This window comes from Melanotaenia boesemani, chromosome 1 (assembly GCF_017639745.1).
Source record: "Melanotaenia boesemani isolate fMelBoe1 chromosome 1, fMelBoe1.pri, whole genome shotgun sequence".
In the NCBI taxonomy this organism is placed as follows: Eukaryota; Metazoa; Chordata; class Actinopteri; order Atheriniformes; family Melanotaeniidae; genus Melanotaenia; species Melanotaenia boesemani.
In genome coordinates this window covers 14,378,841-14,393,459 of record NC_055682.1, presented here as the reverse complement: position 1 = coordinate 14,393,459, position 14,619 = coordinate 14,378,841, and the positions used below count along the sequence as shown (strand labels likewise).

At 39.2% G+C, this 14,619-nt stretch overlaps 1 protein-coding gene and 1 long non-coding RNA gene across 2 annotated transcripts in view; one reads left to right on the top strand and one right to left on the bottom strand.

Moving 5' to 3' along the window:
- pla2r1 (phospholipase A2 receptor 1) overlaps positions 1-14,619 on the bottom strand; it is a 43,575-nt gene that overhangs the window by 24,056 nt on the left and 4,900 nt on the right. Inside the window, exons 2-3 of the mRNA XM_041980495.1 lie at positions 953-1,333; positions 697-870 (exon numbers count right to left, since the gene is read on the bottom strand). Coding sequence (XP_041836429.1) covers positions 697-870; positions 953-1,333 — 555 coding nt within the window. The remainder of the gene's footprint in view (positions 1-696; positions 871-952; positions 1,334-14,619) is intronic.
- On the top strand, positions 11,367-13,519 carry LOC121636759. The gene is made up of 3 exons (XR_006009768.1): positions 11,367-11,511; positions 13,127-13,229; positions 13,381-13,519. It is a non-coding gene; the product is annotated as an uncharacterized LOC121636759 (long non-coding RNA).

Below are 14,619 nucleotides of genomic sequence, written 5' to 3'. Positions count from 1 at the left end.
GGCTAGAAATGAATCCTCTTACTTTAAATAAGATGATTTAGTTCAGAAAGACATTAAAGGGCTAAATTTAAGATCTGCTGTTTCAACCACACAACCAGTTAACCAGGTAATTAAACAGCCCCTTTATTGCCGTGTTTTTATCAGTTAATTATAATTTTGTAAACAGCTAGCGTGTTCACCGCTAACTATTTGCGTGTAGCATGTGAAAACAGTGTAGCTTACCACAGCTTCTACCATCATCATCATCCACAGCAGCTGATTTTTTTTTGTTTGTTTTATTTTCATGACAAAAAATATGTCCAATGATGGTTAAGCACTAAAGGAGAAGACAATCAGCATCTCTACAATAAATGCAGAACACCTTTCTCATTTCATTAATCAAAAGTAAATTTTGTGATGATTAAATTATTTTTGAGGATTATAATGCATCTTGTCACAATTCAATGACATGGCCAATAAGATTGGAAATGTATGGAGGACACAGAAAAAAAACAACGACAAGGCTCTATTCTGCAAAGCGGATCTGTCAACTGCTGAACCTGATCGATGAAGAGTATTGTTTTGCATTAGCGAAGTCTATAGGACAACAAATCCAGTCAGAGATGAAATAAAGTACTAATGGTAATTTTTTACATCTATTTGATCTGAAAAAAAGTAATAATGAATGTTACTTTTAAACCTGAAGGTCCATCATACCTTTCACCGGACAGAAGCCCCATCTTTCAGCCAGATCGTAGCGAGTGGTGGTCGAACACCAGTGAAGATGGTCCTCACGCCCCTCAGTTGTGCACTCAGCATACCATTTGTTGTTATAATTAAAGGGGAAAGCACAGGACATTCCGTGTGAATTTCCCAACAAAGTGTGAATATCTGTAAAATAAAAACCAACACACCATGGCTGTCAATTGTCTCATATAATAACAAAGACATGCAGGATAATTTAGATGCTTACCTTCATATGGAAATGAGCATGGTCCCTCATTTGGAGTGTTGTACCTTTTCCACTCATGGTAAATGTTCTTTTTTACCACCACCAAGCGTCCAGACACAGTCACCTTCCACTGGGATGCCCCGTAGAGCATGTTTCCACGGCAGCGCCACCACAGCACAGGGTAAGCCATGTCACACTCAAACATGCTGAGAGGCTGCATAGCATCTGATATGTTAAGGCCCAAGCACATGCTGGTGCCCAAATTGAAGAGACGATGTTGAGAGACCCACTTCCACAACATGCGGCGTGTGGGACGCTCGCAGTCTTCCAGCACCACATTGGAGCGATCCACTGTGATGCAGCGTTTGAGTGGCACACTCTCCAGGATAAACAAGCCCTTTCCTGGAGAGAAATGGATGAAAAGCGAGGGAACGGGTATGAGAAATTCAGACATGGAGGAGTGGACCGGATAGAGTGGGATGAGAGACATCCTGAACAACATGAGAACTTGATATAAATATGTGCCACAGACAGAGAAGGATGACCAGTTTTTAGCACACATTTTACCCAAATATTCAATCTCTTTAGCAGATGTTTGTCCATTAAAGCGGATCACCCAATGAAAATTAAAGTTTTAGCAAACCTTTTGTTTTCAGAAAATAAATCAAAGTTCTTCTGTAACTGGATCCTCAAGCAAAAGAAGATATAACGTTTACATGCCATTTCATGCCATAACTGTATTTATAAGAAGAAAAACAAGACTGTATGTTTCCTGAACTAATTCAGTGTTGAACTTGTTTGACTTGAGTTTAAGCTGGTGCATAGATTGTTTTAAAAAGTCATGCACATCCACCACAAGAGGGATTCAAATGTCTGTTTGACTAAAAGTCTAGTATGTGGGGGTTCAGTGTTTGGATATCATCATTTTGAGTTTTCCCTAGAATGAGCTACACCAACATGTGAACACTTACAGCATTTAGCTGCATTTTGGAAGTAGCACATAGGGTGTTAAATTATCTAATCTAAAATATACAGGTATAATTATATATATCACATGTCTGTCTAATTTCTAATTTAATTAGTAGTATTAAGTACCAAAAGTCTACACAAATATGTGCAAATCTGAAAATGACATTATCCTTTTAAAAGCAGCTCATTTAAAACAAAAGCCTTTAAACCCTTCATCCAATAGTAAATAGCACAGAGGCAAAATAATAAATCTTTTTTTTTTAAAAAAACATAAGTGCAGGGTAATGTTTACCACTGATTTAAAGCACCTCTTCTTTTAATAACAACTCCATAAGTGTTTTGGGACCAAAGAAATCAGAAGCTGTACTTCATCTCCTATTTTAATCTAATGTGGGCTTTGACTTCTAAACAGTTTAGAGACTTTTTTTTTAAATAATAATTTTCTCATATAATGGAAAACATATCTTTCTAGGCGACTCTGGAGTCTTGAGGTGTGTTATTGTAATTTGTGTGGAATTTTGTTTAGTTTTGTCTTTCTAAAACAAGCAAAGCCCTCCCAGATAAAATAGGCTACGTCTCTGTGGCTGCATATTTTTCTCCAAAACCTGTATAAAGTAATGTTTTAAAATATGTAGGTTCCCATGTCCTGTTCGCTAATGCACCTTGATGCCGAATGCTGTATTGTGGGACTGTGCCATCTATCAGCTGTGAGCTGATAACACAGTCAGTCCATCTTCTATTTTCCACAGGGTCTATGATTAGTCTTATCACATGACTCTACAACTCAGTCCATTTTTAATTAACTTGGGTCTACAGTAAGAGGTCACTTTTCTGTAACTTCTTTGAGTTCTCTATGCATACAAAAAAAAAAAAAAACTCAACTTGGGGGTTTGTGTTTGCTGAAAAACGTTTCCGAGCGTGGAAAGTCAGTACAGTGATTTCAGCTGTTGTTTTTATTGCAGCTCCTCCTGGGGGCTTTTTTTTCTACAAGTACAGAAATATCCCAGGATTCTCTGGATATTTTGATATTACAGCGCGATCCCCAAATACATTCAAGTGTTGCTATCGCTACATTATTATCCTCAGCTTTCTCATTTTACTAACGTGATGCCAATTAAACTAATTAGTTTACTGAACAGAAACGGTGCATCGGGTGTTTTATGCAGCTTCCTGCTTTATCCCCTTAAAAGTTTTACCAGCATCAAAATAACTATATATTTTATGGCCTCATTACTTTAACACGCTATCATAATAATAATTGTTGGTAATAGAAGCTTGGGGCATTAGTGGCGCGCAGTGATCTTGGGGCCACCACAGCAAACCCGGTGACTTTTTCCAAAGCTTTAAGTCCAATTTAAATAATCACACATCTTATCTGGTCCGGGTATCAAAGTATAATCCGTTTTTCTGACAAAACCAAAAAACGAAATAACAGAAACAGCGCCCCCTTTTCTTTTTTTCGTTTTAAACCAAAAACGGAAAAACGGTTTTTGCTTTCGGCCCAATAAAACGAAAAAACGAAAAGATCCAAATCAAATAACGGCCGAAATTTGGTTTTTGCAAATTCCTTGTTTCGTTTTTTTGTTTCTTATTCGAGATAGTGACGGCTGGCAGACCGGAAGCGGAAGGAGAGTGTTAACACTTCAGAACAAAAGTAGCGTGCAAACAGCTGGTTGTTTGCCAGAACGAGATGTTTAATCATTATTCTATCTGTGTAGGAGCCATATAAGTCGTCATGGATAGTGATCAATGGTTTTATGGATTGTTTTTTTTGGTTGCCATGGTGATGGGGGGCTCTGGCGCTGGTTTGCCAGAGAGAGGAGAGCTGGTCAGCCGTAGTTTTGTTGACCGCTTCAGTTTGTCCAGTTTGCCACGCACTCATTTGTCAAGTTGAATTACAGTTTGCCTTGTTTAATGTTCCACAACTATGTAGCCTACATTCCATTACGCATGTCATCAATCACACAATAAACCGGATCAAAGCAGCAAATCTGCGTGCCTCAATAACGAAGCTGTTAAGTGCGTTTAACTATTTTAACTTTACATAGACCACAGTAGCCTACAGACCTTCGTTGCTGTATGCTGGCACATTTATTGGCACCTCCCTCTACAACGCGTTGTGTTTTTCTTTCTGATGGATGTTAAGCATCATCTCGCCGTTTCCCACCAACGAACCCCTTTGTTGAAGCTACGAATTCACTCATCATTGCATCAATGAATAAACTCAACAGTGTACGTGTGTGTGTGAGCGCGCGTGTTTATGTGTGACAGCAGGTGTGTAGTGCATCCAGGTGGTGGGCGTGTCCAAACAAGGAGCGGCTGCAGCTTTTGACAGATTACAGCAACAGGCTGAAATCTCCGAATCTAAATGTCTGACAGTTCCTCAAACATTTTCTCTAGTCTCGTCTCCTAACTCGCGCACGCGTCTCGTCATGGGTCGTCAATGAAATAATTTCGTCATTGTTCACGAAAACAACTTTCCAGGATCTGGACCGGATCTGGTTTGCGGGTATCAAAACTACCTGACATCACAGCAAAAGTCGCTGATCTAAAATGACAAATGGATTGCGCCTTACAATACTATACACCTGATTTGCACGTTTGCCTGGAGAGAATCTGCATTATGGACATTTCAGCCAGAACGTGCAATGATGACTGGGATGAGACAGCTCTGCACGCACTATTTGAATACTACTGTAAATGTGCGGCCGCTATTTCTGCGCCTTGATTTAACACTTTTTAAAGGCAGGCGCGAGGCTGCACCCTCTGGGTGAGAGCGGAGGCAGCCATCTGCAGGAGTTCAGAGGTGTATCAGTCAGATGTTTGGTGCAGTCATTTAGTTCATTCTTAAATGTATCAATAATCAACACATCAAAGGGAAACCGTGAATCAACCTGAGTTTATATAAATGAAACTGAATATTCAACGCTTTGATCAGCGGTTATTAAATCAGACATGTATTTTGTCTTTCTATTTTTACTTTTAAACTCTGATGTTTGCAGTGCGCTCCTGACCTGGATGGAGAGCTCACCAAGCGCTCAGCTCTCCCTCCTCTACTTCCTGTGTGCCGTTCCCATCTCCAAGTCGCTCGAGACCAGCTGGTATTGAAAGCTATGTACCCCAACTTTGATCCCTTGCACCGGGACATAAATGACCAGCGTTACTCCTGATTCAGCGCTGTCATGGTTTACCTCACTGTATGGTCACAGAAGACGCACCTCATGATGTCAGACCATGTTGGCACAACACAGCAACTGCTTATCCATGTCCTGATTAACTAGCGACTTTTTTGGCTGTGCGGAGATACTTTCATCTATGGATTTTCAATTTTCCAATATTTCTCTTCCAATAATACCTCCATCTCCATCTTGCTAGTTGTGACCTTGGCGCAAGCAATCTTAGCGAATCACCCACAAACCCTGGCAAACTATTACTGTTATTTTTATCCCTCTAATTACAGCAATGTGAGGTTTTTACAATCAGTGGCTGTATCACTCTTCATGAGAGGTGTCCTTACTCTACAAGCAGAGCCTACTTTCACTGGAAGTACAGAATAACAGTGAGAACTGGGCTAAATTAGTACTGTTCTTTCCTCCTTTGTCTATATCTTGGCACACAGATGTTAACCTTTTAAATGCGTATTACTCCAGTGCTGCACAAGATCACATCATCTGAAAATAATACAACCAGTTCAGTTCAGTTGTTACTTATTAGGCAGAGGTCTGGTAGAAAAGGTTGCTGTACCATTAGGGCAGCATTCTTCTCTGCTGCTTTGATTACACTCTGAAACCTCTTCCTGTTGTCCTCAGTGCAGGCCCCGTGCTGTGATAGTTAAACCAGCAGGCTCTCAATACTAGAGTGGTAGAAGGTCTTCAGCAGTTCGGTGTCCATACCGTTCTTCCTGAGGACCCTCCTGGAAGGACACTGTGATGTTGGTCCTCCTCACTGTCGGGCCCATGTCTGGACCGCTGGAAATTACAGTAAAATACACCCTGACATACATTTAAGAGTGGATATGTTAGACCGTGTAATGTAAGGTTGTATTTTGCTAATTTGAAAACAGCCAAAAGCTTGCAAGTGGAATATCATTGTCTTGGTTTTAATGTGCTGAAACAAAACAACTGTATGCATGTCTGTGTGGTGTGTGAATAACTAATGGAACTAACACCTCCAAATGCACAATTCAGGAAACAAATAAGTACTCAGTAAACAAGAGTGCAAACACAATGTCATTTATTCCGACCACATAACACATCTCAACAGAACTATTTAACTAACTTAAACAAGTAACAACAAGAACCATATATAACCATTAACGCAAACAATGACCAAATATGGACAAAAGAAAATTAAACACATATTTCCCTCTAGACTTGTTGTCTCCGCAAAACAGAGATCAGCTCCATTACAGCTTCCTGGAAGGGGCGATGCTGTTGGTTCACGGCACTGTTAAACAGACTCCCCAAGTCTGGGTATGCAATGTTGAACTGCTGTTCTGCATTTTGCTGGTCTTCCAGAGACTGAAAGGGATTGGTGCCAAATATTGACTCTCTGGTCAGGTTTGCCCCCCTCTCCTGCAGGTAGAGATCAGCAGCCTCTGCTGAACCTGGCAGATGTTGTTCTGACAGCTTCACCTGACATCCACCTTCAGCCAGGACATTTGGAATCCCTCTTCCTTATGAAAGACAATGTTGAATCAGTGTACAGTATGTTTCTCTTGGTATTGAGACACACTCTGCTGTACTGTACTGTAACAAACTGTCCCCATCCCAGTATCAGTAATGCTAAAGTCTACTGACATTACACAGAAATAAACTGTTTGTGTCCATGTATGTCTGATTTGGCCTGACAGGCAACTGTAACACCAACAGTAAAGTGTTGTCAGGTGCTTAACTTATGTAATATCAAATTCATGTGAATGTGTCATCAAGAAGGAAATCATTATGTGCTGATTTGCAGCCAAAAAACAATAAATGAGCTAGTTTGTCAGTTCTTATGTAAATCTAATGATTATATTTTTAAAATCCTTTAAAATCCTTTAATTTGTGTTGAGTTATGATGAAAAAATTAAACTTATTATCAAATTAAGTCTATAAAACAAAATGTGTAATAATTGAGGGACTCTTTTAAAATGCTTTTAAGATGAGCTGTATTTACACATCGTTTACGGTAACATTTTGAACTTGAAAATGTTCAGTGGGAACAGAGAAAGCAGCAGGCAATACCAGGTGCTGCTGAGGGGGAAGTTATTCTCATAACAACCTCCCAGGTATGGGAACTTATTTTTGTGTCGCGGTGACAACTCATAAAATTGAAGAAATACCTGAAACTGTGTGAGAATTCCAAGCATCAATAAAGCGTTGGATTCCGATCCTGGCTACCTGACAGGTCAGGTTTGACACACAGTATCGGACTGTGCTGTCGTCCATATCAATAAGCTCTTGGTCCACCAGGTGAACCAGGGCTGCCTTCAGTGGATAGGTGACCCTGTTGTTCACCTCTGGCCACACACGTTCGATCCTGTGGTTCTGTGAAAATGTAGAGCAGAAGGGAATTCAAAAACATCAATAAGTTCTGTTCTGTTCAATTCTGTTGTGAAAAATACATACCCATACACACATATTTCATGTTGAGAAAAATTATATTTTGAAAAGCTTTTAAATACCCTTGTTGATGCTGTCTGCTGGCATGGTTCCCTGTCTTGCCGAAACCTGTACCCTGACAGTTTTTCCTGGATATAGAGTGAGAGATAGAATTCTCCTCCGTGATCCACCCTCAGCTGATCCCAAAGGCCATAGGTCACAACAGCATTCCTTTTCAATCAATGAAAAGAGAAATAAAAGCTCAAAAAAACGTAACCATTTCATTCAAATTGCACACCCTATCACAAATTAATGACATATTTTATATTTGAATGGACTCATCAGTTGGCTGTGGATAATTACAATGTATAATTTTATATTTACTACTACCCAAATACATTCAAAAATTTTTTCTCATCCCTTAATCATGTCATGCTGCATTAGAAAAATTAATAATAATAATACTACAAAACATATAATAAAAAGCCAACAGGGTAAAGACTTTTCATTGTTATTGCTATGAGCTGCACATTGTTTTGATCAGTCCAGTCCAAGCTGGCTCTTATTCTTTCCTATACAACTGTAAGCCAAAACACTATCAAACTTTCTTCAACTTAAACTTCACTTGAAGGGCAGTTGTTAAAAACTTTCATCAGTAAAACATTTTTCATCAGAAATCACACAGCTTTGTACATATATAATCCACATATCAACTCACCTGTACACTTCATCATATATAACAAGATTGTTTTTTACAGGCATGATGGAGTAGGCCACAATCTTGCTGCTATAGCCATCTATGGCCACCACATATGTCACCCCATACATGGCCATCTTTTCGTTTTGGTCCATGTGAAGCTTTTGACCAAAATATGCCGCTTGATACGGCATGGGATTGAGATTCCTCAAGCCCTAGAGAAAAGATTGACAATGGTTTCAATGTAACTGAAAGGGATATTTGACTTAAAAGATAGAAATGGGGCAATAAACTGTTTGTAGGCAAGCTGTAAATGGATAAAATTTCATATCTCACAAAAATTGAGCCATTTATTGAAAAGCACTAACATCAACTAGAAGAACATGTTTTTGGGATTGTATGCGTTTAACTGATTCGGGATTGCGCGTCAACTGAATCGTCCTCGGTCAGAAGGAAAAGGCAAACTCCATCAGTACAGTTCAGCCAGATTTACTGAAGGTTCAGGAGGTGCAGATGATTTGTTTCCTGCATAGATGTATTTGTATGGTTGTTGGTGTGTGTGGTTTGTCAAGTACGAACGCACACGGAACTCAGACACACAGGATTAATGCAGCATATAACACAAATGGCAATTTCTGCGGTGTAGCTGCTAGGCTGCTAGGCTCATGCGGTCAGGCCAAAAATGAAACTTAAAACAATTACGACACAACAGAACTACAAGAGGCCTGGTGCATTCCGAGTAAAGTAGTCCCAGTAGGGCACAGACTTTTAAAAACATGAGAAAGGGAAATCCAGACCTTTTCACTGGCTGATTTATTGTCACACATGTGAAATGCATTTGCATTTACCGTTGAACTTAAAATAGGCTACAACACAAAGAAGTTTTAAGTGCATACTCACTTGGCAACGAGTCTCGTGGTAAGGAGGCTGAACAGCCTTCAGTGCAGCTGCAACTCTCATTTCTGAGGCATGGATGCCTTTGCTATGGAGGTATCCCTTCATCAACCTCCGACCATAAGTCGGCCCTGTCTAAAAAAGAATAAAAGGTATTAAACACAAACACACACACAAGCTGAGGTTTGGACACATAAAATGTTATAGTATCATAAAGATACATTGGCTGTGGTTAGACCAGTAGTAGACTGGACGATTATGGAAAAAATAATAATCACAATTCTTCTGATTGATATTGAAATCACGATTAATGTACACGATTATTTATTGATTTTAATAAGTGTTTATTGAACCACCAAAGCTCAACCTCAAATATAACTTTTTAAAGAAACAACTGCAAATAAATTTGAAATAAGTAAAGGAGTAAAATAATATATTAAAATAATAATGGTAATAAAAAAATGAATAGCCAGTCTATATGTGTTCCTGTTATACATGTGACATTAATGATTTTTCTTCGATTACAGTGTTTTTATAATTGTTAGAAGGCATGATTGTAATCATGATTAAAATTCGATTAATTGTCCAGCCCTAACATGTTACTGGGCTTCTAGCGGAGCAAGTTTTTCTCGGCATGCGTACAGGTGCTTTTTTCAGCAGAACACGGGTGACAAATCCGTTCATTGTGTAGTGCCACTGTGGCCAAGAGCTGGCCACCCAGCACCAATATGCAGTTATTTGTGTTGCCATCATGATCTGAAGAGTAATGCATGACAAAAATGTCAGTCTTCAAATCAGGCTATCCCGTTTGTGAATAGGCAGTTTACAACCATTAAATTAAATATGATGCTATCAATTGCTGTTTATGTAGGCCTACTACAGGCAGCGCCGCTGCTCTACCTGGCAGTGAGCAATGTTCAAACTTATTATCATATGAAGGCCGTTTACCTCTTGAATTGCATCCACAACTGCGCCCTCCAACTGACACTTTGACACCAGTCTATTTTTTTTTAGGTTCCGACTTGCGCAGAATTTCTTTATACTCGGGACCGACGCGCCTTTCTCCAAACCCATTGAAACCAACGTATTGGAAATTTCATTGTAAGTTTTGCCATTTGACATCATAGTTTTGATTAAATCTAGGTGTGCATCAAGAGCCATCTCTGTGTGAGTATACGCGGGAGCAACTTCGAATTTGAGCGGGTGAATGTGCGTGATACGTAGGCCTATTAAGGACTACTAATACCCGTTTGACATGTCACAAATTTGAGCGGGCAAAGCATTCGTTTCTGCAAGGCAGACGGTGTGAAACGAATAGCATTGCTCTTAATTCCTCTCTCTGGTTCTGGATATGGATATGGATCTCGGAAGAGTGACTTTGTGGCGTGGGACCCGCAGTGTTAATGTTCGGCACATGGACCTGACACTGGACAACATTTCCCGGATTTTTAAGGTAATTCTTATTTTTCTCATTACAGTTGCTGTAATTACATGATGGTGTTTAACAATAACGTGGTAGAGTTATGTTCAATCAGAGGGAAACTTTTAATGTTCTAACTAAAACTCTTCCATAACAACAGTTAATATGCTCCATTTATGGCTTTGTGTCTGCAGTTTTTGGCTTTGTAACAAAATGTGAGGGAAAATAAAGTTTGGTTGTTGTGGTGGGATGGCACATGGCGGATGCAATCCAAAACTTTATATGTTTGCTCTGGCATTAGATATTCAGGTAAAACTCTAAAACTACATTTAAACAGCAGATATTAGTTTTCCACATGTTATCATTCTTTCATTCATTTCTTTTTCCGAAACAGCACAAATAAGATCATTCCAGCTCAGACCCAGCAAGGTCTCTTTGTCATCCTAAATCAGATTCTTACCTGATGTTTTCAATTACCTCATACTGTGATCTTGTCTCATTTCATCCCACTTTTATACAGTATATCTGTGGTGGGAGAGGAAGGAGGTCTGGATAATAGCTAGAGGGCACTGGATCTAAAAAGTTTGAGAAGCACTGATATAAACCATGTCAGAAAAAAACAAAATCTGCAACACATTAAATTAAAGACTAATAACAGGACAGAACATTGGATGGAAGCATTACAGACCAATGTTATGTGATACCAGCCATAGTTCATGACAATATGCCAACTTGGAAAATATAACATTAAGATCTGGCTGGACAGTGACATGTTGTTCTTTTAGGAATGAAGGAGAAGAAAACAAAGTTTGAAGTGGGACTGTGTGGATGCATAACAGTGTATCAAACTTTTGAAAGTCATTGTCTTCCATTCTCCCTTAGCTGATCCCATCCACAATTTATCTAATAAAGGACGGTGGTGATGTCCTACTGCCCAGCACCACAGGCTACATCGATGATGATGACTTACATCGATGTGAGGTCTGTGGGGATGAGGAGCGGTCTGAAGCGGTTCCTGGTAAGGCCAAAGCATATGATTATTGTAACTGATTTATCTGCTATTATCTGTTATTGATGCGCCTTGAGATGACTTTGTTATGAATTGTCGCTATACAAATTAATTGAATTGTAATTGATTCATTATTGGTTCTGTGTTTCTAAAATGGGTGAGAAATGGTAGGCTACTTTTTCTACTACAGTTAAGATAGCATTGACAATTGTTTGGTCCACATCTAAATTGTACATTATATTTACAATCTTAGAGGAACAAAGACAACCTGTGTGAAGTTGGGCCCCCATCCTCAATAAAACTTGATGAAAATAGTCTCAATAGTACGCAGTTTTGTGCTGCATTTGCGCTGGTTTGTGTTGAAAAAGTGATTGTTGGTGCTGCTTTAGATTTCGAGATATTTAACACTCTTTGAAAAGTGAATTTGAGGTCATGCAGCTTCCCATTTTCCAACTGAGCCTAAAGTGGTCTCATTCGTTTGTGCTGGATTATGCTGAAAAATTATCATTTGTGCTGGTTCAGTTTTTTCCAGTATTGCATAAACTCATATAACTTTCTCTCTGTGGGCTGCCCTTGACACTTTGACGTGTGTTTGATGTAGCATGATTGTGACATCGACCACTCGTGATCACAACTGCAGTTGCATTAATGTTTTTATTACTGACAGTCCCATTTATATAAACCGTGTACTTATTTTAAGTTTGTGATTGTAATGGCCATTTGATATCAATGCATTATCAGTGTTCGCCTTAGATACCACTCGTAAACTCGTGATTTTACATCAGCAGGTGAAGTGCAATGAAAAATGCAAATTTTTGCAGTACTTTGGAAAGAGACCATTTTAAGTTCATGTTGACTACAATGGGAGGCTGCAAGCCCTCAGGTGGGCCCGGTATTTTTGCAGGAAGGAAACTACAAAAACACACGAGCTGCAGTCTGCAGGAGGTAGGTTCTGGTATGAGAAAGAGGCAGCTCCCAGCAAGCCAACACACCCAGCGCTCATTTTGGGAGAAACTCCCTCTGCTGGCAAATTACAGCTATTACACTTACAATTTCATATTTAATTTAAGTAGGCGTTTATAGAGATGGGATCATCCGTAATAAAAACACAAATTAAATTGTAACTGTGATCACGAGTGGTTGGTGTCACAGTCATAGCAATGTTACATCAAAACACATATCACAGTGTCAATAGTAAACTTGCAATACCATAAATTCTAAAACAAGACAAACGCTAATTTTTTTCAGCATAAACTAGTGCAAATGCTGCACAAACAATAGAAACTATATTTTATTGAGGATGGGGGGCAAACTTCATGCAGGTACAGACACCATATTCATCTCCAGGAAGCTAGAGGAGTTAAAAAAAAAACATGCTTGATCATCAAACCAGCTCCTACTTTTTGCTGAAGCACACGTGCTTGCTGGCTTGCACTGTTGTTTTGGATGTTTTTAAAGGTTTTTGTGGGTTTTTCACTGTTTGTGTTTTAAGCCTTAGCCTATGGAAGTTTGTCCAGAAAATAGCTTTTATTCCCTTGGTCAGCCTCTTGGTAACTCGTGAGTTGGTTTTGATAGTCACCTAACATCATAAATCTCATGAAAAAAAAAAGATTAATTGTCACAGTTCCTCCTGCAAGACAGCCAGCCTTCACCTTTATGACAAGACCATCTACATCCACCGGACATGCTGGGCCCCCTACCCCACGTCCTGCCAAACTTTTCACCAGGTATGAGACCAAATAACCTTCTTTGTCATGGTTTATTAACAGAAAATAAACAAGAAATGGTGATTAAAAACTCTCATGCATAACATGCACAAAAGTTCTAATCATCGCCAAATCTTATGTACCTCTCCCCTCTTTGTCTTTGCATTGGAAGGAATATATTACTTGGAAGGGTGGAAAGAGGCAGCCTGACGATAGATGGTGCCTCACTCATTGTGGAGTTCAGCCTGGCTGATGCCACAATTCCAGCAATGTCTGAAAAAGTGAGGAGGGAGCTGAGGAGCGATATGGACATTGTTCTATGCGATGGACATGGGAACAAGTTAGTGGAGTCTAGTGGGACTAATGGTATGTTAAGTTGTTTACCTTTGGCAGAATGCCTTGTTCACTCGATCCTTTGATGAAATTAAATGTTTTATTCAGGCAAGCTTCAACTCTTTTTCAAGAGGTAAGTGATGTAACCTCATCTGTTGGGTGATACCAATCACCTGTTAGAGCAAATATCTTATTCTTATTCCATAAGCGTCAAATACCACTCATAATTACTAAACAGTAATCAGTAACATAGACTAATCGCAATAGTGTATTTTGTGTTGCTAACATTGCTTTGTTTTGTAACAAACTTTAACTTCTGAATGTTACTCTACTTCTTTTCCTTGCTTATAAATCATTGACATGGGGTGGGGTCAAGGTTCAAGCTCTTCTGTGAATTTGCTGACATCTGTCTGCCACAGGACAGCCCATTAAAGCCATAAGTTCAGAAAGCCTCATGCTTATTCATACATGGAAAGTCTTAAACTAAAACTTATTTTATTGACAAAACAACATTTAACATGCTTATTAAACTGGTAAAGAAACACCAGTAGACATTATCCTCCTTCAGCAAAATAATCAGCGTTGTATCTTTGCTTCAGGCCTAGCCTTCTGGAGACAAAATGCCAGGAAGGTTGTTGCTGTCCCACAACTGGACTTTGAGGAGCTGCAAAGGAGGAAGAAGAGGAGGAGTGGGTAAGAAGTGTTTTTAAATATGATTTTTCATGCTCAATGGAGATAGATATATGGATGACAGTGTTACAATGTTATTTTTTTATTTTTCTTTTATATTTTTCATTCTTTAAATATATATGGTAAAATATGTTATCCTTTTAACTAGCTAACAACTATTTAAATTGCAAGGCCAAGCAAGTAATCTAAGTACTAAGCTGCTTGCTTATCTACTCATGACTAACTACAGTGTCAACAAGTTAAAATTGGAGAACCGCAGGGACCTTTTCTCATTTGCAAATTTGTTTTGCCTTCCACCAGTGTCACAGAGGAGAGCCACATCACAAACATGGAGGAGCTGGTCCTGGCAGCAGAACAGCTGCCAGCAATCACCAAAGCCCTCCAAGAC